This window comes from Podarcis melisellensis (genome assembly GCF_964234715.1).
Source record: "Podarcis melisellensis genome assembly, chromosome: 4".
In the NCBI taxonomy this organism is placed as follows: domain Eukaryota; kingdom Metazoa; phylum Chordata; class Lepidosauria; order Squamata; family Lacertidae; genus Podarcis; species Podarcis melisellensis.
This window is the reverse complement of record NC_138531.1, coordinates 100353822-100375632: the sequence shown is the minus strand read 5'-3', so window position 1 is coordinate 100375632 and position 21811 is coordinate 100353822. Positions and strand designations below refer to the sequence as shown.

General features: G+C 47.8%; 1 protein-coding gene and 1 long non-coding RNA gene across 7 annotated transcripts in view; one reads left to right on the top strand and one right to left on the bottom strand.

The window, feature by feature from the left end:
• The window catches only part of ARAP1 (ArfGAP with RhoGAP domain, ankyrin repeat and PH domain 1), a 137955-nt gene that overhangs the window by 20671 nt on the left and 95473 nt on the right, over positions 1-21811 (top strand). For 5 of the 6 annotated variants that reach the window (XR_014168017.1, XM_081909552.1, XM_081909550.1 and 2 more), the window contains exons 2-3: positions 15001-15111; positions 17917-18667. Coding sequence is in view for 5 of the 6 variants with exons in the window: in XM_081909552.1 (XP_081765678.1) it covers positions 18000-18667 (668 nt within the window). In the remaining variant the exon portion in view is untranslated. The remainder of the gene's footprint in view (positions 1-15000; positions 15112-17916; positions 18668-21811) is intronic. The other variant, XM_081909549.1, reaches the window with a different exon arrangement.
• On the bottom strand, positions 5280-8244 carry LOC309369405. Its single transcript, XR_014168099.1, has 3 exons — positions 7808-8244; positions 6139-6365; positions 5280-5372 (listed from the first exon to the last, which is right to left on the bottom strand). It is a non-coding gene; the product is annotated as an uncharacterized lncRNA (long non-coding RNA).

The following is a 21811-nucleotide window of genomic DNA, read 5'->3' as shown; positions in this document are numbered from 1 at the left end:
GGCTCCATTTGGTTAAGAGCCACTGACGTACCTTCTCTTTATTTATTTTGAAAAATGTGCCCAATCCCCCTTCTTAAAAGTACTCAGAGCTGGGTTTGGCAAACTGCCCTTCTTGAAAAGATATCTCACAAACTAAGCATATCGAAAGGACATATAATAGAGACAATTTTTAAAAAATGGCATGATTTTATTTCTCAGGCAAATATTGAGGCACGTGGTTGCTCAGTGCTACTTCTTCTTTGCCAGACATCACTTTACAAACTTCCATGTGGCCTGTTCCTCACCTTTAACCTGAAAAGTCCGAGATGCTGCAACCTTTCTTCACCCCCTTTTCTGAAGTGGATTCTGCACACATAAAAAAAACCATCATGAAAGTGCTTTTGCTTTTTTTTTAAAAAAAGCATTTTTAAAAAGACGTTGAATTTTCCGTAAGGCTCACCATCGCCATCTACTGTCACATTGTATATTGCCCTGAAAACACCCTTAAAATATTTTACTTGCAGCTGTATAGCTGAGTCCCAAGTCTTAAGATATCCTTTTTTAGGTGAGGCAACCAGAACTGCACCCAGTATCCCAAATGCGGGAAAAACCGGAGAGCAGAGTTGCTGGCATCTTTTCTCTCTCTCTCTCAGCGAGGCTGCTGAGCGGATTAACGCCTGAGCAACAAGGCAGCATTTTTTAACGCTGCAGCTTTCCTCCAGCGCTGCAACGTCTTGCCTCCAAAAGACTCAGCAGTCAGGGTCTGCTTGCCGCACATTTGCAAAAAGCGCTGGAGCTTTGTCGGGGAGAAAGGCAGTCGTGTGGACTAGGCGCTCCTGTTTGCTGTCATTGAGTTGGGCTGCTGGGCTTCCAGTTCCTTCTTGAGTTCGCTGTTTCAGCCACAGAGAGGAATCACACTTGGAGCAGCTTGCGGTTAGCAAGTAGAAGAGGGAGACTCTGTTTTGCGTACATTTTAAAGCCTTTGGCAGCCTGGTGTTCTCCATCACACCTCCATGAGAGGTTCAGAGGGTGGCAACACGAGAATGGGGCCTTTTCTGCAGTGGCTCCCCGTTCGTGGGATGCTGGTCTGGTGCCTTCATTATATATATTTAGGTGCCAGGCAAAAATGTTCTCTTCAGCCAGGCCTGTGACTGGTTTAAGTCCGGTACTCTTTTAAATGTGCAGACAGATCACAGAATCATCGTCTTCTTGGGCGATGCCTCGTAGTCAAGTAAGATTGTCTTCCATGAACACGGTTTTAACAATGAGTCCGTAAGTGATGGTGGAGGCTAATTCTGGATCCACACGTCCTTCCACAGCGGGGACATTGGTTTCCGGGCGGGAATTGATCACGGTGTGGATTTGCCAAGCGTGCCTTCGTCTTAGCACGTTTCTCCCTTGCATCCTGAGTTTGAGTGTCTTCAAAGCCCACGACACCTTTGGTAAAGCCCGTTCTCCAATTGGAGCACTCACAGGCCAGTGTTTCCCAATTGTCGGTGTTTATATTACATTTTTAAATATTTGCCTTGAGACAGTCTTCAAACCTCTTTTATTGACCACCAGCATTACGCTTTCCATTTTCAAGTTTGGAATGGAGTAGTTACAGAATCATAGACCACAACTGTCTTTTAGTCCAGCTCCCTGCAAATGCTGGAATCTTTTTTGCCCAGCCTTGGGCTCAAGCCCATGACCCTGAGATGAAGAGTCTTGTGCTCTACCAACTGAGCCATTGTAGGAAGGGGGATTATTCATTTGCTTTTGCTTTTATTACGAAATTTGAATTTCTTATATTGTAGTTCCGTGTTGTGAACCACACTGAAATCTACTGGAGTGTAGCACTTGAAGCAATGGCTTTAAGTTACAAGAAATGAGATTCTAACTAAATTTAAGGAAGAACTTTCTGACAGGGAGAGCTGTTTGACAGTGGAATGGACTTTCTCGGGAGGTGATGGACTCTCCTTCCTTGGAGGTTTTTAAGCAGAGGCTGGATGGCCATTTGTCATGGATCTAGCTGAGATCAGACTAGATGACCTGCTTGTTGGTTTCCCATAATGGGAATTTGTGTGGCCACAGTGAGAACATGATGCTGGACTAAATGTCCCCTTGGCCTGATCCAGCACCCTGTTCTCTGCTTCTTATAATCGTCTTTGAAGATTGTGAAATGCTGCAGGGTTCGTAGGCTGACATTCCTTTAGCCGCTTCTGGAAAAGAAGCTTCACCTGTTGGGTTGATGCCCGTTGAGGAGCAAGTGATGATCCCAAATATTTCTCCTTCTGAGACCTTGGCTGCCCAGAAACACTGTGAGGAAGAGAAGCAGACAGACGCAGCTGGTGTGACGTTGTGCATGGGATTCCCGCGGCATGGCTTGCCGTGCCACTCGCTGCGCATATAGCAAGCTCAGAGACGCAAATGGGATGACAACCCTGGGTGGGATGGAGTACTTTGCACATGCTCAGATAATGTACCTTCCTCCTCATTACTCAACAGCTTTCTGGGGCCGCGCCTTCTAATGTCCTGACACCACCTGGCAGATGAGCGCGTCAAATGCCACCAAGCGTATTTTATTTCATAGAATCAGAATTGTAGCTTTGGGAGGGGACCTCCAGGGTCATCTAGTCCAACCCCCTGCAATTCAGGAAGCTTTTGCTGAATTTGCAAAAGATTGCATTTCTATCCCATGTTTCTTTCTTTACATTGCTCAAGGTGGCTGACATGGGCTTATCCCCCGCTCCTTATTTAATCTCTGGCTCAGGAGACCTGGGTTCGAATCCCCACCTAGCCAGGAAGCTCGGTGAGTGACATTCGGCCAGCCACTCTCTGCCTGCCTTACCTCACAGGATTGTTTTGGGAATTGAGGTGCAGTACAGGGGCTATGGAGGGACGCGGGTGGCGCTGTGGGTTAAACCACAGAACCCAGGACTTGCCAGTCAGAAGGTCGGCGGTTCGAATCCCCACAACAGGGTGACCTCCCGTTGTTCTGTCCCTGCTCCTGCCAACCTAGCAGTTCAAAAGCACGGCAAAGTGCAAGTAGATAAATAGGTACCGCTCTAGCAGGAAGGTAAACGGCATTTCCGTGCACTGCTCTGGTTCGCCAGAAGCGGCTTAGTCCTGCTGACCACATGACCCGGAAGCTGTATGCCGGCTCCCTCGGCCAATAAAGTGAGATGAGTGCCGGAACCCCAGAGTCGGCCACGACTGGACCTAATGGTCAGGGGTCCCTTTACCTTTACCTTTACAGGGGCTATGAATTATAATTATTACTATTATTATTCAGCGTGCATACCAAAATGGCTACAGCTGTACAGTTATTTTAGGACAGTGTGGTGTAGTGGTTAGAGTACTTGTCTGGGATCTGGGAGACCAGGGTTCAAATCCCCTCCCCACTCAGCCATGATGCTCATTGGGTGACCTTAAGGGGTGGGGACTGTCACTCACTCTCAGTGTACCCTAGCTCACAGGGTTGTTGTGGGCATAAATGACTAAGTGGGGAAGTACTGATGGTACTCTTGACATTCCCTGGAGGCCTCTGCGGATGCCCAGGGCTGTCCTGCCCTTGGTGGGGACCAAGATGTGGTCCTCCTGTATTTGGTGACCACCCCCTGAAATGTTCTCTCTGATGTTCTCTCTATATCTCTCTGCTTATTTGCGCCACACTCCCTCGCTTTAGATATTGGGGAAACCATTAACTTAACAACGTCGGAAGAACTATGGAGAAAGAACTGGAAATTTACAGCCCATGAAGTATTGAGGGAAAACGTAATCAAGATGTTTTCTAGATGGTCCTTAACACCTACCAAAATAGCTAAAATGTATAAGACAAAAACAAATCTGTGCCGGAGGTGTGGTAAAACAGAGGGGACACTTCTACATGTTTGGTGGACCTGTGGAAAAAATCAAAAGCTTCTGGAACACAGTGTATGACAAGCTTAAAAAAATGTTTAAATATAACTTTATGAAAAATACAGAAGCTTTTCTACTAGGGATAACGGTCACAGGTATAGCAAGAGAAGATCAGAAAATATTCCTCTATGCCACAGGAGCGGCAAGGATCCTAATTGCCAAAAACTGGGAAAAAGGAACTGTGCCAACAACAACAACAACAAAAAGGAATGGCAAGACAATCTGTTAGAGTATCTTGAACTGGCTAGAGTAACAGAGGCCATGAGAGATCACACTAGACAGGAGTTTCAAAAAGCATGGGGAAAATGCAGAGAATACTTCGCAAAACAGTGCCCTAAAATACATATCTGGACTTGTTTCGATTAATGTCTGCAGGAGACTTTGTGGATATTTAAGTTATAATTAGAAAATTCTTAATAATTATTCAGAAAGGAAACAGTTTATAAGAACAAAAAAAATTCCTTCCAGTAGCACCTTAAAGACCAACTAAGTTAGTTCTTGGTATGAGCTTTCGTGTGCATGCACACTTCTTCAGATACACTGAAACAGAAGTCACCAGACCCTTCTATATAGTGAGAAGGTGGGGAGGGGTATTACTCAGAAGGGTGGTGGGGATGGGTGATGGGCAGATAGCTGTGATGAGCCTGTTGACGACTCTATCTGTAACTAGTTTATAAGAAGTAAATAAGGAGGTCAGATACGGGATAAAGGAAGTCTTTTATTTGGTGGTTTGTACAGTGGTACCTCAGGTTACATACGCTTCAGGTTACAGACGCTTCAGGTTACAGAAATAGTACCTTGGGTTAAGAACTTTGCTTCAGGATGAGAACAGAAATTGTGCTGTGGTGGCAGCAGGAGGCCCCATTAGCTAAAGTGGTGCTTCAGGTTAAGAACGGTTTCAGGTTAAGAACGGACCTCCAGAACGAATGAAGTTCTTAACCTGAGGTACCACTGTATTGTTGTATGTTATGCTCACTGTATGTTATGTTCACGTTTAATGAGGGTGGATTTCTGTATTGTGTTATGTTGTTGTTGTTGTTGTTGTTGTTGTTGTTGTTGTTGTTGTTCTTCTTCTTCTTCTTCTTCTTCTTCTTCTTCTTCTTCTTCTTCTTCTTCTTCTTCTCCTCCTCCTCCTCCTCCTCCTCCTCTAGAAGGGATGCTGCAAGAATTTCTAAGTCTCTTACAAAAGCGGTTAATGCCCCTTGCCTAATCCTGGGCAGGAATGCATTTTGCAAGGACTTGGCGGGGATTTGTGACTGGGGTAGGGGCGCCAGTCATGGCTAAGACAGGAAGAGGAAGAAGAGGAGGAAAATGCTGGATCTCTCTCTCTCCCCCCTCTTTCTTTCTTTCTTTCTTTCTTTCTTTCTTTCTTTCTTTCCTTCTTTCCTTCTTTCCTTCTTTCCTTCTTTCCTTCTTTCCTTCTTTCCTTCTCTGCAGCTTTTGTGGGGCCCTGTAATGCAGTTGGCCTTTGGGAGACCAGAGGGAAATGCAATCTAAAAAACACACGACACAAAAGGAAAATGGATTGTCAGGGAGAAGGAAATAAGAAAACTCAGGCGCAAGCTCATAGTCGTTAAAGGTAAACGTACCCCTGACCGTTAGGTCCAGTTGTGGCCGACTCTGGGGTTGCGGTGCTCATCTCGCTTTACTGGCCGAGGGAGCTGGTGTACAGCTTCCGGGTAATGTGGCCAGCATGACTAAGCCACTTCTGGCGAACCAGAGCAGCGCACGGAAACGCCATTTACCTTCCCGCTGGAGTGGTACCTATTTATCTACTTGCACTTTGACGTGCTTTTGAACTGCTAGGTGGGCAGGAGCAGGGACTGAGCAACGGGCGCTCACCCTGTCGCGGGGATACGAACCGCTGACCTTCTGATTAACAAGTCCTAGGCTTTGTGGTTTAACCCACAGCGTCACCCATGTAGTCGTTAGCATTCCCTTTGAATACTTATTTAGGTCACGATGACTGCAGTCTTATCGCACGTTTACCCAGAGTAAGTTTCGTTGAGCTGAATAGCCCCCGCTTCTGAGCGGAGATGTAAGGATTTTAAGTTTGTGCTGTGAACTGCAATTGCACAAAAATCACGGGGTGCCTGGGGTTACGTTTGCTTTCCGTCGCTGCGTTAAAACGCCAGTCTCAAATGACCACAAACTCCCTTTGATAATGTAGATGCTTTCACAATCTTATCATGACCGTTTCTGAGCAATAAAAGATGCAGATTTTGCACACGCGGAGATGGGCTTGTGGCTGTGACTCACCCTGTGTGTGTTCCCCGGACTGTCCCGGGTCCTTGGGTGACGTACGAGGAGTGTGAGAAGGAGAGGAAGAAGGAGCCCAGGCTGATGCAAGAACGACACAGCCCTTGCCAGGACTGCGGCGAGTGGAGACCCCGTGACGGTGAGCCATCTGTTCCGCCGACATCGTCCTGGGACTCTCTGGCGTGATGTGCAAATTGGAAGACGGTGGTCTGTGATCAACGAACAAACTGAAATTTGAAAATATGGGTGGGAGAGGATATTGATAAGAAGGATCAGAAATTGTTCCTATACGCAACAGCAGCGGCGAGGTTACTGCTGGCTTAGGTGTGGAAACAACAACAATTGCCACCAGTAGAAGAGTGGAACTACAAGGTCATGGAATATGCGGAAATAGCCAAAATTCGACAACAGGGCAATGAAACATTTCAAAAAGAATGGAAAAAGCATCATCTGCCATGGATGCTTGAGCTGTGATTCCTGCAGTGCAGCAGGTTGGACTAGATGACCCCTGAGGTCCCTTCCAACTCTTATGATTCTATGAACCCATTGGTTCAGGTCCTCCCCTCTGGAGCAGCAGAAAACTAGCTTGTCAGCGCATCACTCTGATGTTCAGTTGCCCGTATGCTCCTGGACCAAGTTCAAATTTATTTCTATTATTTTACAAGGCCCTTAACAACTTGGGTCCAGGATCTCTCAGGGACTGCCTGATCCCTTATATCTTTGCCCTCTCGCTGGGGTGTCTACTGAAAACTCAAAAATAAATAAATCCAACAGGCATTTTAAATGCATTCTGATTTTACAGTTTTAACTGATATCGGTTTATTTGTTGTTTAGTTGTTTAGTTGTGTCCTACTCTCCGTGACCCCCTGGACCAGAACACGCCAGGCACTCCTGTCTTCCACTGCCTCCCCCAGTTTGGTCAAACTCATGTTCGTAGCTTCGAGAACACTGTCCCACCATCTCGTCCTCTGTCGTCCCCTTCTCCTTGTGCCCTCCATCTTTCCCAACATCAGGGCCTTTTCCAGGGAGTCTTCTCTTCTCATGAGGTGGCCAAAGTATTGGAGCCTCAGCTTCAGGATCTGTCCTTCCAGTGAGCACTCAGGGCTGATTTCCTTCAGAATGGAGAGGTTTGATCTTCTTGCAGTCCATGGGACTCTCCAGAGTCTCCTCCAGCACCAGAATTCAAAAGCATCAATTCTTCGGCGATCAGCCTTCTTTATGGTCCAGCTCTCCCTTCCATACATCACTACTGGGAAAACCAGAGCTTTAACTATACGGACCTTTGTTGGCAAGGTGATGTCTCTGCTTTTTAAGATGCTATCGGTTTATTACTCAGCGCCTAAAAGCCACAGATGTGATGCAGCTGCAAAAATGGAGAGTGCTGTTCTTTAATTCAGTAGCAAGTTGAAGCAATTCTGGTAGATTTTCGAAGGGACCTGAGGCAATTTCGGGTCCTGCTCTTTAAATGGAGGACAGTATACAAATTTAATAATGTTGGACAAACTTGGAAGCCTGATTTAACGTACTAATTAGTTTTAAATTTCTACTGTCCTTCAAGCTGAGCAGGAGCCAAACACCTGCAGTTGGTTCTGTACCATAATGTACCCTTGAGCCTCTGCGCTTAATACCTTTTTAACGAAGCTTTCCTTTTCTTATAGAATAAACGTACCTTGGAACTAAATTTAGCTGCGGCTAATGAGGGTTTAACAGCTACAGGAGTGTTGAAAAGATGCTAGGTCATTTTCTCCCTCCAACAGCGCCGTGTCCTTGTTTGAGTTTTCCATGTAGAATCATAGAGATGTACAGCTGGAAAGGGAACCTCAGGGACCATCTAGTCCAACCCCGTGCGATGCAGGAACTGCTGCTCAAGCGGAGACTGAACGAGGGCCCAGTCGGAGGTGGAGCAGTTCCTCTTGGTTGACTCAGCTGTTCTGCTTCCGCTAGTAACTTCTGGGAGAAGGCGTTTCCTGGGAGAGGACGGGGGTTTGGAGTGTGTGTGTGTTTTTCAAAGTGAAGTGTTCTGCTCTGGAAAAGCTGCTGGATTTCTCCTAGAGCGGTTTAGCATTGGGAAAGAATCTCTAGCCGCAAAGCAGCATGACGGGCCGTTGGTATGTGAACGTTTTCAGGAAGCTTAAATTAGCTGAGTTGGGCTATTTTTACCCGTTTCTTGTTTACCAACAACCCAGAGAGAAAAGTCAGCCTTGCGATGCGATCTGGGCAGGGTGATCTCCTTCCCTTTTCCAGTTTTACTAGACTGGGGCAAACTGCAGCTTTTGCTTTCTGGAAACTGCAGGAAAGGGGAGGGCTCTTGTGTTCGAATCCTGCTCACCAGTTTCCCGCAGACATCAGGTCAGCACCAGTGAGAGCAGGATGTCATTGGCTCGATCCAGCCGGCTCTTCCTAGTTTCTGATATTCTGGGTGTTGGGAGATTCAGGACAGGTAAAAGGAAGCCCTTCTTTGTGTAGCTTGTCGTTAAACTGTGGAACTCCCTCCCACAAGGGACAAGGATGGGCAGAAACCCAGATGGCAGCTTCCAGGAAGAGAGAGAGCACGATTGATGGCCGCTAGCCATGGTAAGAGGTAATGATGCTTCTGAACAGGAGGGCAGAGAATTGACCTTGTGCTCGGATCCTGTGTGCAGGTTTCACACAAGAAGACCAGGACGCCAGGCTGGATGGGTCATTGGCCACCGAGTCTAGTAGCCCTCAAGAGCCCTCTCCTGCATGCATTTGTCGAATCCTCTTCTAAAGCCATCTATTGCGGCCATCACTGTGGAAGGGAGTTCCGTAGGTTAACCATGTGCCGCGGTGCCCAAATACTGTGTATCAGTTCAGCAAAGCGATGAGCAGTCCAAATGGACGTCTCTGTTCAATAACCCACAGTCCCAATACTATAAAGCAGTAGAATTCTAGAACTGTAGAGTTGGAAGGGACCCCCAAGGGTTATCTAGACCTCCCCCCTGCAGTGCAGGAATCTAACCAGCTGAGTATGTTTTGGACAGTGTCAGGGCCGGATTGAGGTTTGATGAGGCCCTAAGCTGCTGAAGGTCATGGGGCCCTTTATATGTCCAGCTGTCCTTTCTCAACAACAAACTGTTGCTGTTTTTTGTGTTGAATACATGCTATATGGTAATTTATAGACCTAATAGGTATCTAGAGCCATTTGCACATAGCACAATATGTATTTTATCAAAGTAATTGTTGAACTGAAATACATTTAAGAAGTATATTAATAGTGAAATACAATTAAAAAGAAGTATATTAACTGTGACGTAATTATTAAGCTCTAACTTAAAATGATTATTTATTCATAACAAACTTAATCATGCAAACACATTGGCATTTGGCAATAACAAAAGTTCCTTTAGAAACACAGTTAACAGACACTCATAATCTAGTCTCTAAAAACCAGTCTCTGTGCAACCAGTCCATGCAGAATGTCGGCACCCTATATATAGAAAGGAGAAAACCAGTGATATTTTAGGGAGCAGGCTAGCAGGCAGGACTCATTACTCACATCACAGGAGCCTACACAACACAAAACACTGTGGCTGTATGTAGGTTTTATTTTATTTATTTTTTATCTTATACAGTGGTACCTCGGGTTACATACGCTTCAGGTTACAGATGCTTCAGGTTACAGACGCTTCAGGTTACAGACTCCGCTAACCCAGAAATATTGCTTCAGGTTAAGAACTTTGCTTCAGGATGAGAACAGAAATTGTGCTCCGGCGGCGCGGCAGCAGCAGGAGGCCCCATTAGCTAAAATGGTGCTTCAGGTTAAGAACAGTTTCAGGTTAAGTACGGACCTCCAGAACGGATTAAGTACTTAACCCGAGGTACCACTGTATTTTGGAAATGTACATCCAGGTTTTCCTCCTTTAATTTTTTGGGGGCCCCCAAGAGAGTGGGGCCCTAAGCTATAGCTTGTTTAGCTTATATGTAAATCTGGCAATAAGTTGGAGGGGGCAACAGATTGGCGAAGGAGCGCACAGAGGCCGGATCTTTGCCCTTAGCTCCCTTTCTGCAGGTGGCGCTGTGGCGCTGTGGCTGTCCCCTGCGCTGTGGGGCCGCAGGTGGCGCTGTGGGTTAAAGCCTCAGCGCCTAGGACTTGCTGATCGAAAGGTTGGCGGTTCGAATCCCTGCGGCGGGGTGCGCTCCCGCTGCTCGGTCCCAGCGCCTGCCAACCTAGCAGTTCGAAAGCACCTCCGGGTGCAAGTAGATAAATAGGGGCCGCTTACCAGCGGGAAGGTAAACGGCGTTTCCGTGTGCGGCTCTGGCTCGCCAGAGCAGCGATGTCACGCTGGCCACGTGACCCGGAAGTGTCTCCGGATAGCGCTGGCCCCTGGCCTCTTAAGTGAGATGGGCGCACAACCCCAGAGTCTGTCAAGACTGGCCCGTACGGGCAGGGGTACCTTTACCTTTACCTTTACCCTTTCTGCATCAGTTGAGGTGTGCTGGTTTCGGTCGCAAAGCTCATTTCTGAAGAGGCTGGGCAATGCCTCCCTCCTTTGAAAAGCGCTTTGTGATGGGACCGGTTGCATCCTGGCTGCTAGCTCCTGTCCAAGTCCCGCATGGGGAGGCAGGTGCCTGTGGCGATGGCTGAAGGAGAGGGAGCAAGTTGTGAATCACCGAATTGTGACTGTGACGCGGAGCCGTTTCTTTTAGCGCTCCTTTTTTTAGCTGCAGGAAACTCCTTCCGCCCCCACATCCGGCAACTGTTTTGCAACTCCAGAGCCTCTGGGAGAGCGTGGCAGGAGAGGGGGCTGCCCTCTCTTAGCTTGCACCTCACCTCTTGCCCTAGAGGGCTCGGCCGTTCGGATTTAGCCTTCCAGACAAGAGGATTTAGTTGCAGGAGTGTGAAATTTTGCTAAAGGGCTTTTCAAAAGGCCTCGTGGTGCAATGCAATCACTAGAGAATTACTGTATTTTTTGCACCATAACACTCACTTTTTTCCTCCTAGAAAGTAAGGGGAAATGTCTGTGCGTGTTATGGAGCGAATGCCTGCGGGTGGCAGGGGGGATCTGCTGCAATCGTGAGCAGAGGATCCATGGTTCCCCTTCCTTCCCTCCTCCGTGGTTACAAAGCATGGATCCACATGGATCCTCAGGATTTTTGCATTGGGCTACTCCAAACTCACTGTCAGATCACATTACAGATAGGTAGCCGTGTTGGTCTGCCATAGTCAAAACAAAAAAAAATTCCTTCCAGTAGCACCTTAAAGACCAACTAAGTCAGTTCTTGGTATGAGCTTTCGTGTGCATGCACACTTCTTCAGATACACTGAAACAGAAGTTTCTAGACCCTTCTATATAGTGAGAAGGTGGGGAGGGGTATTACTCAGAAGGGTGGTGGGAATGTCAGATCACATGTCTGTGGCCACAACATGAACCACAAAAAACATATATCCACTATTTCGTTTTGAATATTTTCTTTCTTGTTTTCCTCCTCTAAAAACTATGTGCGTGTTATGGTCTGGTGCGTGTTATAGAGCGAAAAATACGGTATGTGTCGGTTTTGCAAATATCACTCGGACAAGCAAGCAAGCAAACGACTGGAATACAGTCATACCTCGGGTTACAGACGCTCCAGCTTGCGTTTTTTTGGGTTACGGACCGCCGAAACCCAGAAGTACCAGAACAGGTTACTTCCAGGTTTCGGCGGTTGCTCATGCGCAGAACCGCTAAATAGCGCTTTGCACATGCACAGAAGCACTGAATCGTAACCCGCACATGCGCAGACATGCCGCTGCGGGTTGCAGATTCTGTGGGTTGCGAATGTGCATCCTGCATGGATCATGTTCGCAACCCGAGTGTCCACTGTATATTGAATAAGGAAATTGTGTTGTCTTTTAGCAGCAAATAATAAATACGAGACCATATAACACTGGTCCTGAAAGATCTACATTGGCTCGCAGTACGTTTCTGAGCACAATTCAAAGTGTTGGTGCTGACCTTTAAAGCCCTAAGCGGCCTCAGTCCAGTATACCTGAAGGAGTGTCTCCACCCCCATCATTCTGCCTGGACATTGAGGTCCAGCTCCGAGGGCCTTCTGGCGATTCTCTCCCTGCGAGAAGTGAGGTGACAGGGAACCAGGCAGAGGGCCTTCTCGGTGGTGGCACCTGCCCTGTGGAACACCCTCCCACTGACGGGCTGCCTTTCTCCCTCTCCGGGGAAAAGCCCCCAAGCGCCACACACACGCTCCGGGCAGCTCTTTAAAAGGAGAGCTGAGCAGAGCCTGGGATGCATATTTTCATATAATTCTCTCTCAATAATATGCAATCTGTAAATTTCAAATTTACTTTCCATAATTTTATCCAATCCTCAAATTGTATGTTATGGCCTGCGTCTAAAGAAAAGGACACATTCTACTCATGCAAAAACACGCTGACTCCCGGACAATCTGCGGGCCGGATTGAGAAGGCGATTGGGCCTTATCTGGCCCCCGGGCCTTAGGTTGCTGCCTTTGACCTTACCGCCTTGAATGACCCTGCTGGGAGTCCGAGATTCCCGACGGCTTCGCTCACGAGGGTCATAGGAACGTGGAAGCCCACTCACCACGACAATAGAATTGGAGAAGTGGGAGGGACCCCAGTGGCCATCTAGTCCAACCCCCTGCAATGCAGGAATCTCAGCTCGTGGGTCCCTGTTGGGGGGAGCAACCAATGCCAGGTGATTAGGAGACATGACCGGTGGAGATTCCCTGTCTGGGACAACACTCACCACTCCCCTAATTTATATCATGGTCTGGCCAGCCAAATGATGGTTTGCCAGGGGAACAGCAAGCCAGTGCGCCCCCCCCCCCCGTGTATTGTGTTAAAAGAGGATGTTGGGGAAATTAAAAAGTACGCATGGCGAAGGGATAGAGAAGTCAAGAAATCCAGAACAGGTTAGCCACCCCTGCCCTAGGGCACACCCTGGTTAAGAGTGGCAAAACCTTGAAAACATTTCCTCCTTTTTTGTCTTCAAACTGAACCCCCCCCCCAACCTGTAGGCAAGAATGCAGTTGTAAGTTTAACACTGTGCCTGCTTCAAAGGCAGATACACATCTAAGACTGAAAAAGGGTTCTGTGTCACTCCAAAAGCTTGCACACTCCAAAGCTTGCATGTGTACATACTTTGAATACTGTCGGTGTAAAGAATTTGCTGGGCGGCATATGGTTCCTCTTTGTACTGTCTAGAGTAGACGGGATCGGGTTGATCCGAGAGTCCGACTGGTTGCCAGGCCTGGTGTGGAAATAGAATAGAAGATCCTATTTGCCAGCCATTGCTGTTCATATGTTACACTTTCTGGTCATGGGGAGCAGAAATCTAAATAGGGAGCTCATCCAAACTTACCTTTTCCCTGTTATTTCCAGGCACAGATCTATTCTTTAAAACTCTGTGTCCAATCAGTTTTATATACTTTTTTGCCCTGGAACTTCCCCTGCAAGACCCAGCTCTTTAACATAAAACCCAAGCAAATGTCAGTTCAGGTCTTCCAGAGATTGCTCTTTGCTCCGATTCACTTTTAAAGAGCAGCTTTTCGCAGGGAAAGCTCTGGAACTCAGACCTGGAACTTTAAAGCATGAATTTTTGGCTGGAAAAAGCAGAGGAAAGGTTAGGGGTGGAGAAGCCTGGCATGGTGTGGATGTGACCTTGAATTCAAAACAGCCCTGTTTCTTCCTCATGTGATCTGTTTGGATGAGATGATCACAGAATCAAGACATAGAGTTGGAAGAGGGTCATCTATTTTAGTCCAACCCCTGCAATGAAGGAATCTGTCACCCTATGTGGGACTCAAACCCACAACCTTGAGATTAAGAGTCCAACACAGATAGAAGCTGCTGACGGGCAAGACTTGAAGGCAGGGTGGATAAAAATCAATATTTTTTAAAAAAAATTAATATTTTTTTTGGATTTTTTAAAATTTAAATTGATTTTTTTTAATCTAAATTGGATTTTTAAAATAAAATGCTTTTGGAGAAAAAAAATCTTTCTAAAGATAGTTTTCTACGTATTTAACTTACAGAGCCTAGGGCCTGCCGACCAGAGGGGCAGCAGTTGAAATCTCCGCGATGGGGTGAGCTCCCGTTGTTCAGTCCCTGCTCCTGCCAAGCTAGCAGTTCAAAAGCACCTTCCAGCGGGAAGGTAAACGCTGTTTCCGTATGCTGCTCTGGTTCGCCAGAAGCAGCTTAGTCCTACTGGCCACATGACCTGGAAGCTGTATGCTGGCTCCCTTGGCCAATAAAGCGAGATGAGCGCCGCAACCCCAGAGGCGTCCGCGACTGGACCTAATGGTCAAGGGTCCCTTTACCTTTACCTCTATAGTCCAAAGGCTATTCATCAGGACATAAGGATTTGTTTTAATTTTTTCATGTGTGCTAAAACTCAGTATAAGTTTGTTTGTTTTTTAAAAAAGTTTAACCACATCAGTTAACAAACAGGGATACATATGCTATAATGTTATTGTTTTAGTTAAATAAATTGTTTAAGTTGTTATTAAGGGAATGATTATTTTTCTCCTTCCAATAAAGTACGGCAGAAAGGTTGTCCAAATATAAACAGTTAACTTATTAAACTTCACAATAAGTTCATAATTATCAGTCTATGTATTTATAATAGTATAACCAAATCAATAATTTTTGTTATAACTGTAAAAACTACTGTACTCTGAAAATTTATTATTCCAAAAATGAAATCTTCATCTGGTTGTAAATATTAAGTTGATACCAGCAAGAATGAGCCTTTCTGTGAAAAAAAACTATTTAAATCAAGTCTTACTGACTAGTGTTTTAAATCAAGTCTTACTAACTAGTGATTTGATTTAAATCGAATCCGCCCGGCTTGAAGGTGACTTTGCTGTGCTCTGTCTGATTGGCAGATCCCGCTGATCATCCACACGGTGTTTGTGCACCTGGTGCTAACGTGAGGAAGCATTTTGAACCACACAAAGGTCCCATTGTTCCCCATCAGGGCATTCCGCAGATTGCAGGTGAGCATTCAGTAAACAGAAACACCAAACCACTCGGGGAAGCTCTTCATTGGGTCTGTGGATCAGGACCACGGAGGGGTGGGAAGGAGACCTTGCCAATGCTGTAAACTCCCTCTCCGGTCATGGAATCCTCACATTGTAACTTCAAAGTTTGCAGGCTTCAAAGTTTTTCACACATCCCTGTCTTGAATCCTGGCAGTAAAATCTCTGAGAAAGTAGAAATTTCCAGTTGTCTGAAATTTGCTGTGTGTGGGCCTTGCAAAAATGCAGGGTTGCTGTTCATGCTTCTTGGAGAGGGCTGGAGAGCCCAGCATGGGAACGGAACAGGAGATGACTTGCCGTTCCTATGATAATAATAATAATAATAATAATAATAATAATAATAATAATAATAATAATAATTTTTATTTATACCCTGCCTATCTGGCTGGGCTTCCCCAGCCACTCTGGGCAGCTTCCAACAAAGATTAATAATACAGTCATACCTCAGGTTACAGATGTTTCAGGTTGCGTTTTTTCAGGTTGCGGACCCACCAAAACCTGGAAGTACCGTAACGGGTTACGTCTGGGTTTTGGGAGTCGCGCATGCGCAGAAGCACTCAATCATGCTTTGTGCATGTGCAGAAGTGCTGAATCGCAACCCGCACGTGTGCAGACGCGCCACTGCTTGTTGCGAATGCTGCGGGTTGTGAACGGATCACGTTCGCAACCCGAGCATCCACTGTACATTAAATTGTCACACATTAAAAGCTTCCCTAAAGAGGGCTGCCTTCAGATGTCTTCTAAATGTCAGGTAGTTGTTTTTCTCTTTGACATCTGATGGGAGGGCGTTCCGCAGGGCGGGTGCCACCACCGAGAAGGTCCTCTGCCTGGTTCCCTGTAATTTCACTTCTCGCAGGGAGGGAACCGCCAAAAGGCCCTCGGAGCTGGACCTCAGTGTCCGGGCAGAACGATGGGGGTGGAGATGCTCCATCAGGTATACAGGACCAAAGCTGTTTAGGGCTTTCAAGGTCAACACCAACACTTTGAATTGTGCTCGGAAACTTACTGGGAGCCAATGTAGGTCTTTTAGGAGCAGTGTTATGTGGTCTTGGCGGCCGCTCCCAGTCACCAGTCTAGCTGCCGCATTCCGGATTAGTTGTAGTTTCCTGGTCCCATTCGTAAAGCGCATTGCAGTAGTCCATGCGGGAGATAACCAGAACATGCACCATTCTGGCGAGATCAGCATTCGAGTCTCCTAATCTGCTCACTGGGATTATGATGGGCTAGACCTGGTGATGCTTTGACGTTTCGCTATTGTTTGGGATAATTGCCTCCAGTTCATAAGGTGTGGACAGAGTGGGACCCGAGCTAGGAGAAGCCTGTCCTAGGAGAAGGCTTTCTCAGTCGCCTTATCTTTTCTTGTTGATCTAAGTAAACGTCAGGTGTAGGGGAAGGGAGAGTGGTGCTTGAGTCCTCCATTGTTCTTTGCAGCGTTTTCACGGTAATTCACCTGAAGCACTTCAAGCAACCACTTCCTTGAACAGCAATATTTGGACTTAAATCCAAAGACACGGAAATAAAAGGAGAGCGAGAGAAAGAATTTAGGTGGGCCTTCCACACCTTTTTTCTTTGATGGAGTTCCTGTTTCAGACTAGGTGCTTAAATGGCAAAGCCCAGAGTGGCTGGGCCAACCCAGCCAGATGGTTGGGGTATGTATGTATTGTAATAAACGAAAATCTGCCCTTATTCCCTTATGGGGATCACAAGAGCCCTTATGGAGTCCTTTGCAGGTTCTCCATCGGTCGGAGAAAATAACAGAGGCCAACCAGAGAATATTGAGAAGCAAAGCAGCTAGTAAGCCTGGTCTTCATTGAACTGTTGCAACAGGGTGCTCCCCTCACACGCAGGAAAGGAGGAGGACCCCGAAGAAAGGTGTGCCCGCCCTTATATAGACCTTTTAAATTGCCCACCCTGGAGTCCAAGACCACCCCAGAAACATCATACCTACATCACAGAAAAGGTGGTCTACAACAGAAATCTGAGTGCGTGGTTTACCTCCTGTCTGGCAGGTTAGCTGTTAATGCTTACTTGATTGGATTGCCTGGGGAGCCTGGCCAGTCTTTTGTAATGACAAATACTTAGTTCCTGAGCCAGTCACAGGCTCGCCCTATTCATAAACAGACATACCCTTAAGACAGGATTTGTGAAGGAAAAGACAATGGGGAGGCTTTTCCATTTTCCTTTAACCTTTGGTCAGTTTGGGAGCCAAAATGGTTTCAGGGCTGCTTCAGACATGTGGCCCATACATTTATGTACGTGTTTGCCTGGGACATCCATGAACATTTATTATTTATATAAGACCTTATTTTTTTATTTCAGTATGTGTGTATGTATGTATAAACAAACAAACAAACAAACAATCAAACAATAAAAATTTGCTTGCTTGCTTGCAGTAGTATCTGCATTTGGAATTAAAAGCTGAAACACGCCTCTCATCAGCTTTAGCCTTTGCTGAACGAATGCCCCATGTGTCTTTACAAGTTAAGCCGGTGCATATATAGTCAAAAGTCCACCTCACTGAGGGTTTGCTCACAGGCAACCCAGAGCAGGATTGGCATTTTAGGTGCCGTTGAAAGGCGGATGGCATTAAAAGAGGATTTGAAGACAGTGGATAGCTCAGTTGACGAGAGCATGGTGCTGGCAATGCCAAGGTCGCAGGTTCGATCCCCGCATGGGACAGCTGCGTTGTAGGGGGGTGGCTAGATGACCGTTGAGGGTCCCTCTCAATTCTACAAGTCCATGATTTTATCTCTCTTTCCCCAGGTGCTGCTGCCGTTTGGGGTCCAGCGAAGACAGAGGAGCTGGAGGGATGAAGTGAGGCCTCAGCAGGTGCCCCTTCCGGTGCCATGGCGGATGGGGCCTCGCTCCCCATGGGCGACTGGCTCCGTGCCCTCCATCTGGAGCAGTACGCTGAGAACTTCGAGCGGAACGAGCTGTGGTGCGTCTCGGACTGCCAGCACCTGTCGGACGAGGCCCTGACCCGCCTGGGCATCCTTCTCCCCGGGCACCGCCGGCGCATCCTCTCTGGGCTCCTGAAGGCCTTCACGGAGTCGCTGCCCGTCATGGACGCTCCCAAACTGCCCCCCAGGAGGCCGGTGCCCATGAAACGCAACATCTTCCGTGCCGGCGCTGCGACTGCAGCTTCCTCCACGGAGCAAGAGGCTGGGAGCGAATCGCCGACAGAAGCGTCGCCTCCTAGCCGGGAGCTGGAGGCAGCTCCCACGCCGCCGCCCATCCCTCCCCGGACGAGCTGTCACCCGCCGCTGAAGTTTTCCTCTACTGCTGCGTCCGAACTTCCCGCAGGCCCTTCTCTTTTGGAATTTACGTCGCTGGCAAGAGGCAGGCTCAGCCCGGACGCTGCGGCTGCGGAAGAGACAGGGAACCCTCCCCTGCCCCCTCTGCCTGCCAAGCGCCACCATCTGGAGGGCAAGCCCCCCGCCCAAAAGGCCCCTCCGGTGCCCAGCCGCCCTCCCACGCTGCCCCCCAGGGGCCCACCCCAGAAAGCAGCGGCCAGGTGAGTCCGAAAGATGCAAAGGTGTTGGGCAGGGGGCGTTCCTGGGTGAGGGGACGGTCGCTTCCTTCCCACTGGCCTGCGTCGCTGCGGTGTAGTGGTTAGAGTGTCGGTCTGTCACTTGGGAGACCAGGGTTGGAATCTCCTCTCAGCCTTGTTGTTCGCTGGGTGACCCTGGGGCGGGTGCTGAACCGGCGTTCGAAATTTGACAGGCGCATTTTGAAGCTGGCTATCGGCCACTTGAAACCAGGTGAAGATGCGAAAATCTGCCCTTATTCAAATATGGGGTCATCAAGAGCCCTTATAGAGTCCTTTGTAGGTTCTCCATCGGTCGGAGAAAAGAACAGAGGCCAACCAGAGAATATTGAGAAGCAAAGCAGCTCATAAGCCTGATCTTTATTGATCTGTTGCAACAGGGTGCTCCCCTCACACGCAAGAGAAGGAGGAGGACCCCGAACAAAGGTGTGCCCGCCCATATATAGACTTTTAAAATTGTCCACCCTGGAGTCCAAGACCACCCCCAGACACATCATACCTACATCACAGAAAGGGCGGTCTACAACAGAAATCTGAGTGCCTTGTTTATCTCCTGTTTGGCAGGTTACCTGTTACTGCTCACTTGATTGGATTGCCTGGGGAGCCTGGCCAGTCTTTTGTAATGATAAATACTTAGTTCCTGAGCCAGGCCACAGGCTCGCCCTATTCATACACAGACATACCCTTAAGACAGGATTTGTGAAGGAAAAGACAATGGGGAGGCTTTTCCATTTTCCTTGACCTTGCAGAGAAATCATTCGGTTAGTTTGGGAGTCCAAAATTGTTCCAGGGCTGTTTTCCTGTGCTGCTTCAGACATGTGGTTTGTATATTTATGTACGTGTTTGCTTGGTGCATTATATATATATATATATATATGCAGGTTTTGGTGTCCTCGGGTGTCTTCCCGTGTAAAAGTTGGGGTGTCTAGGCGACGTTTCGACGAGGTCTCACTCGTCATCTTCAGGCTGGTGCTTTCGGCTTCTTGTTACTGGAACAGAGCAGGATCTCAGTGTTTGAGTTCCTATAAATACTGTTGAGGGGGTGTGGTGTATAGCCTCCAATGTTCTGAGGCTATACACCACACCCCCTCAACAGTATTTATAGGAACTCAAACACTGAGATCCTGCTCTGTTCCAGTAACAAGAAGCCGAAAGCACCAGCCTGAAGATGACGAGTGAGACCTCGTCGAAACGTCGCCTAGACACCCCAACTTTTACACGGGAAGACACCCGAGGACACCAAAACCTGCATATATATATATATATATATATATATATATATATATATATATATATGACCTTAATTTTTTCCTTTCACCACCATTGGGAGGTGCCTGCCTTGGAAACTTTGGAGCTGCCTGTTTTCATGCAGAAATCCCACATCCTGTAGCTATTTTATCTGCGCAATCAGAACAGATTTCAGGAACCAAAAAGTCGCATCAAAAAAGACGACTTTCGAGCCTCCTGGCCCCCAAATGGCAACCAGGCATTTTGTTTTGGCGACTGTAAACCTGGTTTAAGGGGCCATGCAGGACCAGGTGCGCAGCCTGGGAGTCATTTTGGACTCACAGCTGTCCATGGAGGCACAGGTCAAATCTGTATCCAGGGCAGCTGTTTACCAGCTCCATCTGGTACGTAGGCTGAGACCCTATCTGCCTGCGGACTGTCTTGCCAGAGTGGTACATGCTCTGGTTATCTCCCGCTTGGACTACTGCAATGCGCTCTACGTGGGGCTACCTTTGAAGGTGACCCGGAAACTACAACTAATCCAGAATGCGGCAGCTAGACTGGTGACTGGGAGCGGCCGCCGAGACCATATAACACCGAAAGACCTACATTGGCTCCCAGTACGTTTCCGAGCACAATTCAAAGTGTTGGTGCTGACCTTTAAAGCCCTAAATGGCCTCGGTCCAGTATATCTGAAGGAGCGTCTCCACCCCCATCGTTCTGCCCGGACACTGAGGTCCAGCTCCGAGGGCCTTCTGGCGGTTCCCTCCCTGCGAGAGGCCAAGTTGCAGGGAACCAGGCAGAGGGCCTTCTCGGTGGTGGCGCCCGCCCTGTGGAATGCCCTCCCACCGGATGTCAAGGCGATGGACAACTACCTGACATTCAGAAGACATCTGAAGGCAGCCCTGTTCAGGGAAGTTTTTAATATGTGACATTTTAGTGTATTTTTCATTTCTGTTGGAAGCCGCCCAGAGTGGCTGGGGAAACCCAGCCAGATGGGCGGGGTACAAATAATAAATTATTATTATTATTATTATTATTTGGTACCTAGCCTATATATCTGAGTTTCCTACACTGAGCTGAGCCTACCCCACAGGGTTGTTGTGGGGGTTAATAAGGAGGGGGAGAAGAACCATGCGAAAAGGCGGCGGCGCCTTCCAGGAGATGAAAAACAGCAAAGGGTCCGGCGGCCTGTTTATGATGGCATTGTCTAGGCAAGCAGACTTTAAAAAGGGTTAGCATTTGATTCGAGCTTCTGCAACCTGGTGCCCTTCAGATGGTTGGACTACATCTCCCATCAGCCCCAGTTAACTTTCTCGCCCTGATCTGGCCACAGTGACCCCTGCGACGGTCACCTCCAGGCTTGATGATTGCAACTCGCTCTACGCGGGGCTGCCCTTGAAGCTGACCCAGAAACTCCAGCGGGTGCAGAATGCCACGGCGAGGCTCCTTACGGGGTCCTTGCCGCAGGATCACATTCATCCAGTGCTTTACCAACTGCACTGGCTCCCGGTGGAGTACAGGGTCAGGTTTAAGGTGCTGGTTTTGACCTTTAAATCCCTATGCGGCCTAAGACACTCGTACCTACTGGACCGCCTCTCCTGGTCTGCCCCGCGGAGGACCTTAAGGTCCACAAATGACAACACTTTGAAGGTCCCAAGTCGCAAGGTGGTTAGATTGGTCTCAACTAGGGCCAGGGCCTTTTCAGCACTGGCCCTGACTTGGTGGAACGCTCTGTCCCAAGAGACCAGGGCCCTGTGGGACTTGACAGCTGTTCCACCTGGCCTTTGGTTTGGACTCAGTCTGACCCTTATGTTTCCCTCCCCTTATGGTCTTGATCTATTGGCTACTTTTAAAATGAGGCTGCATTTTAAATTGTATTTT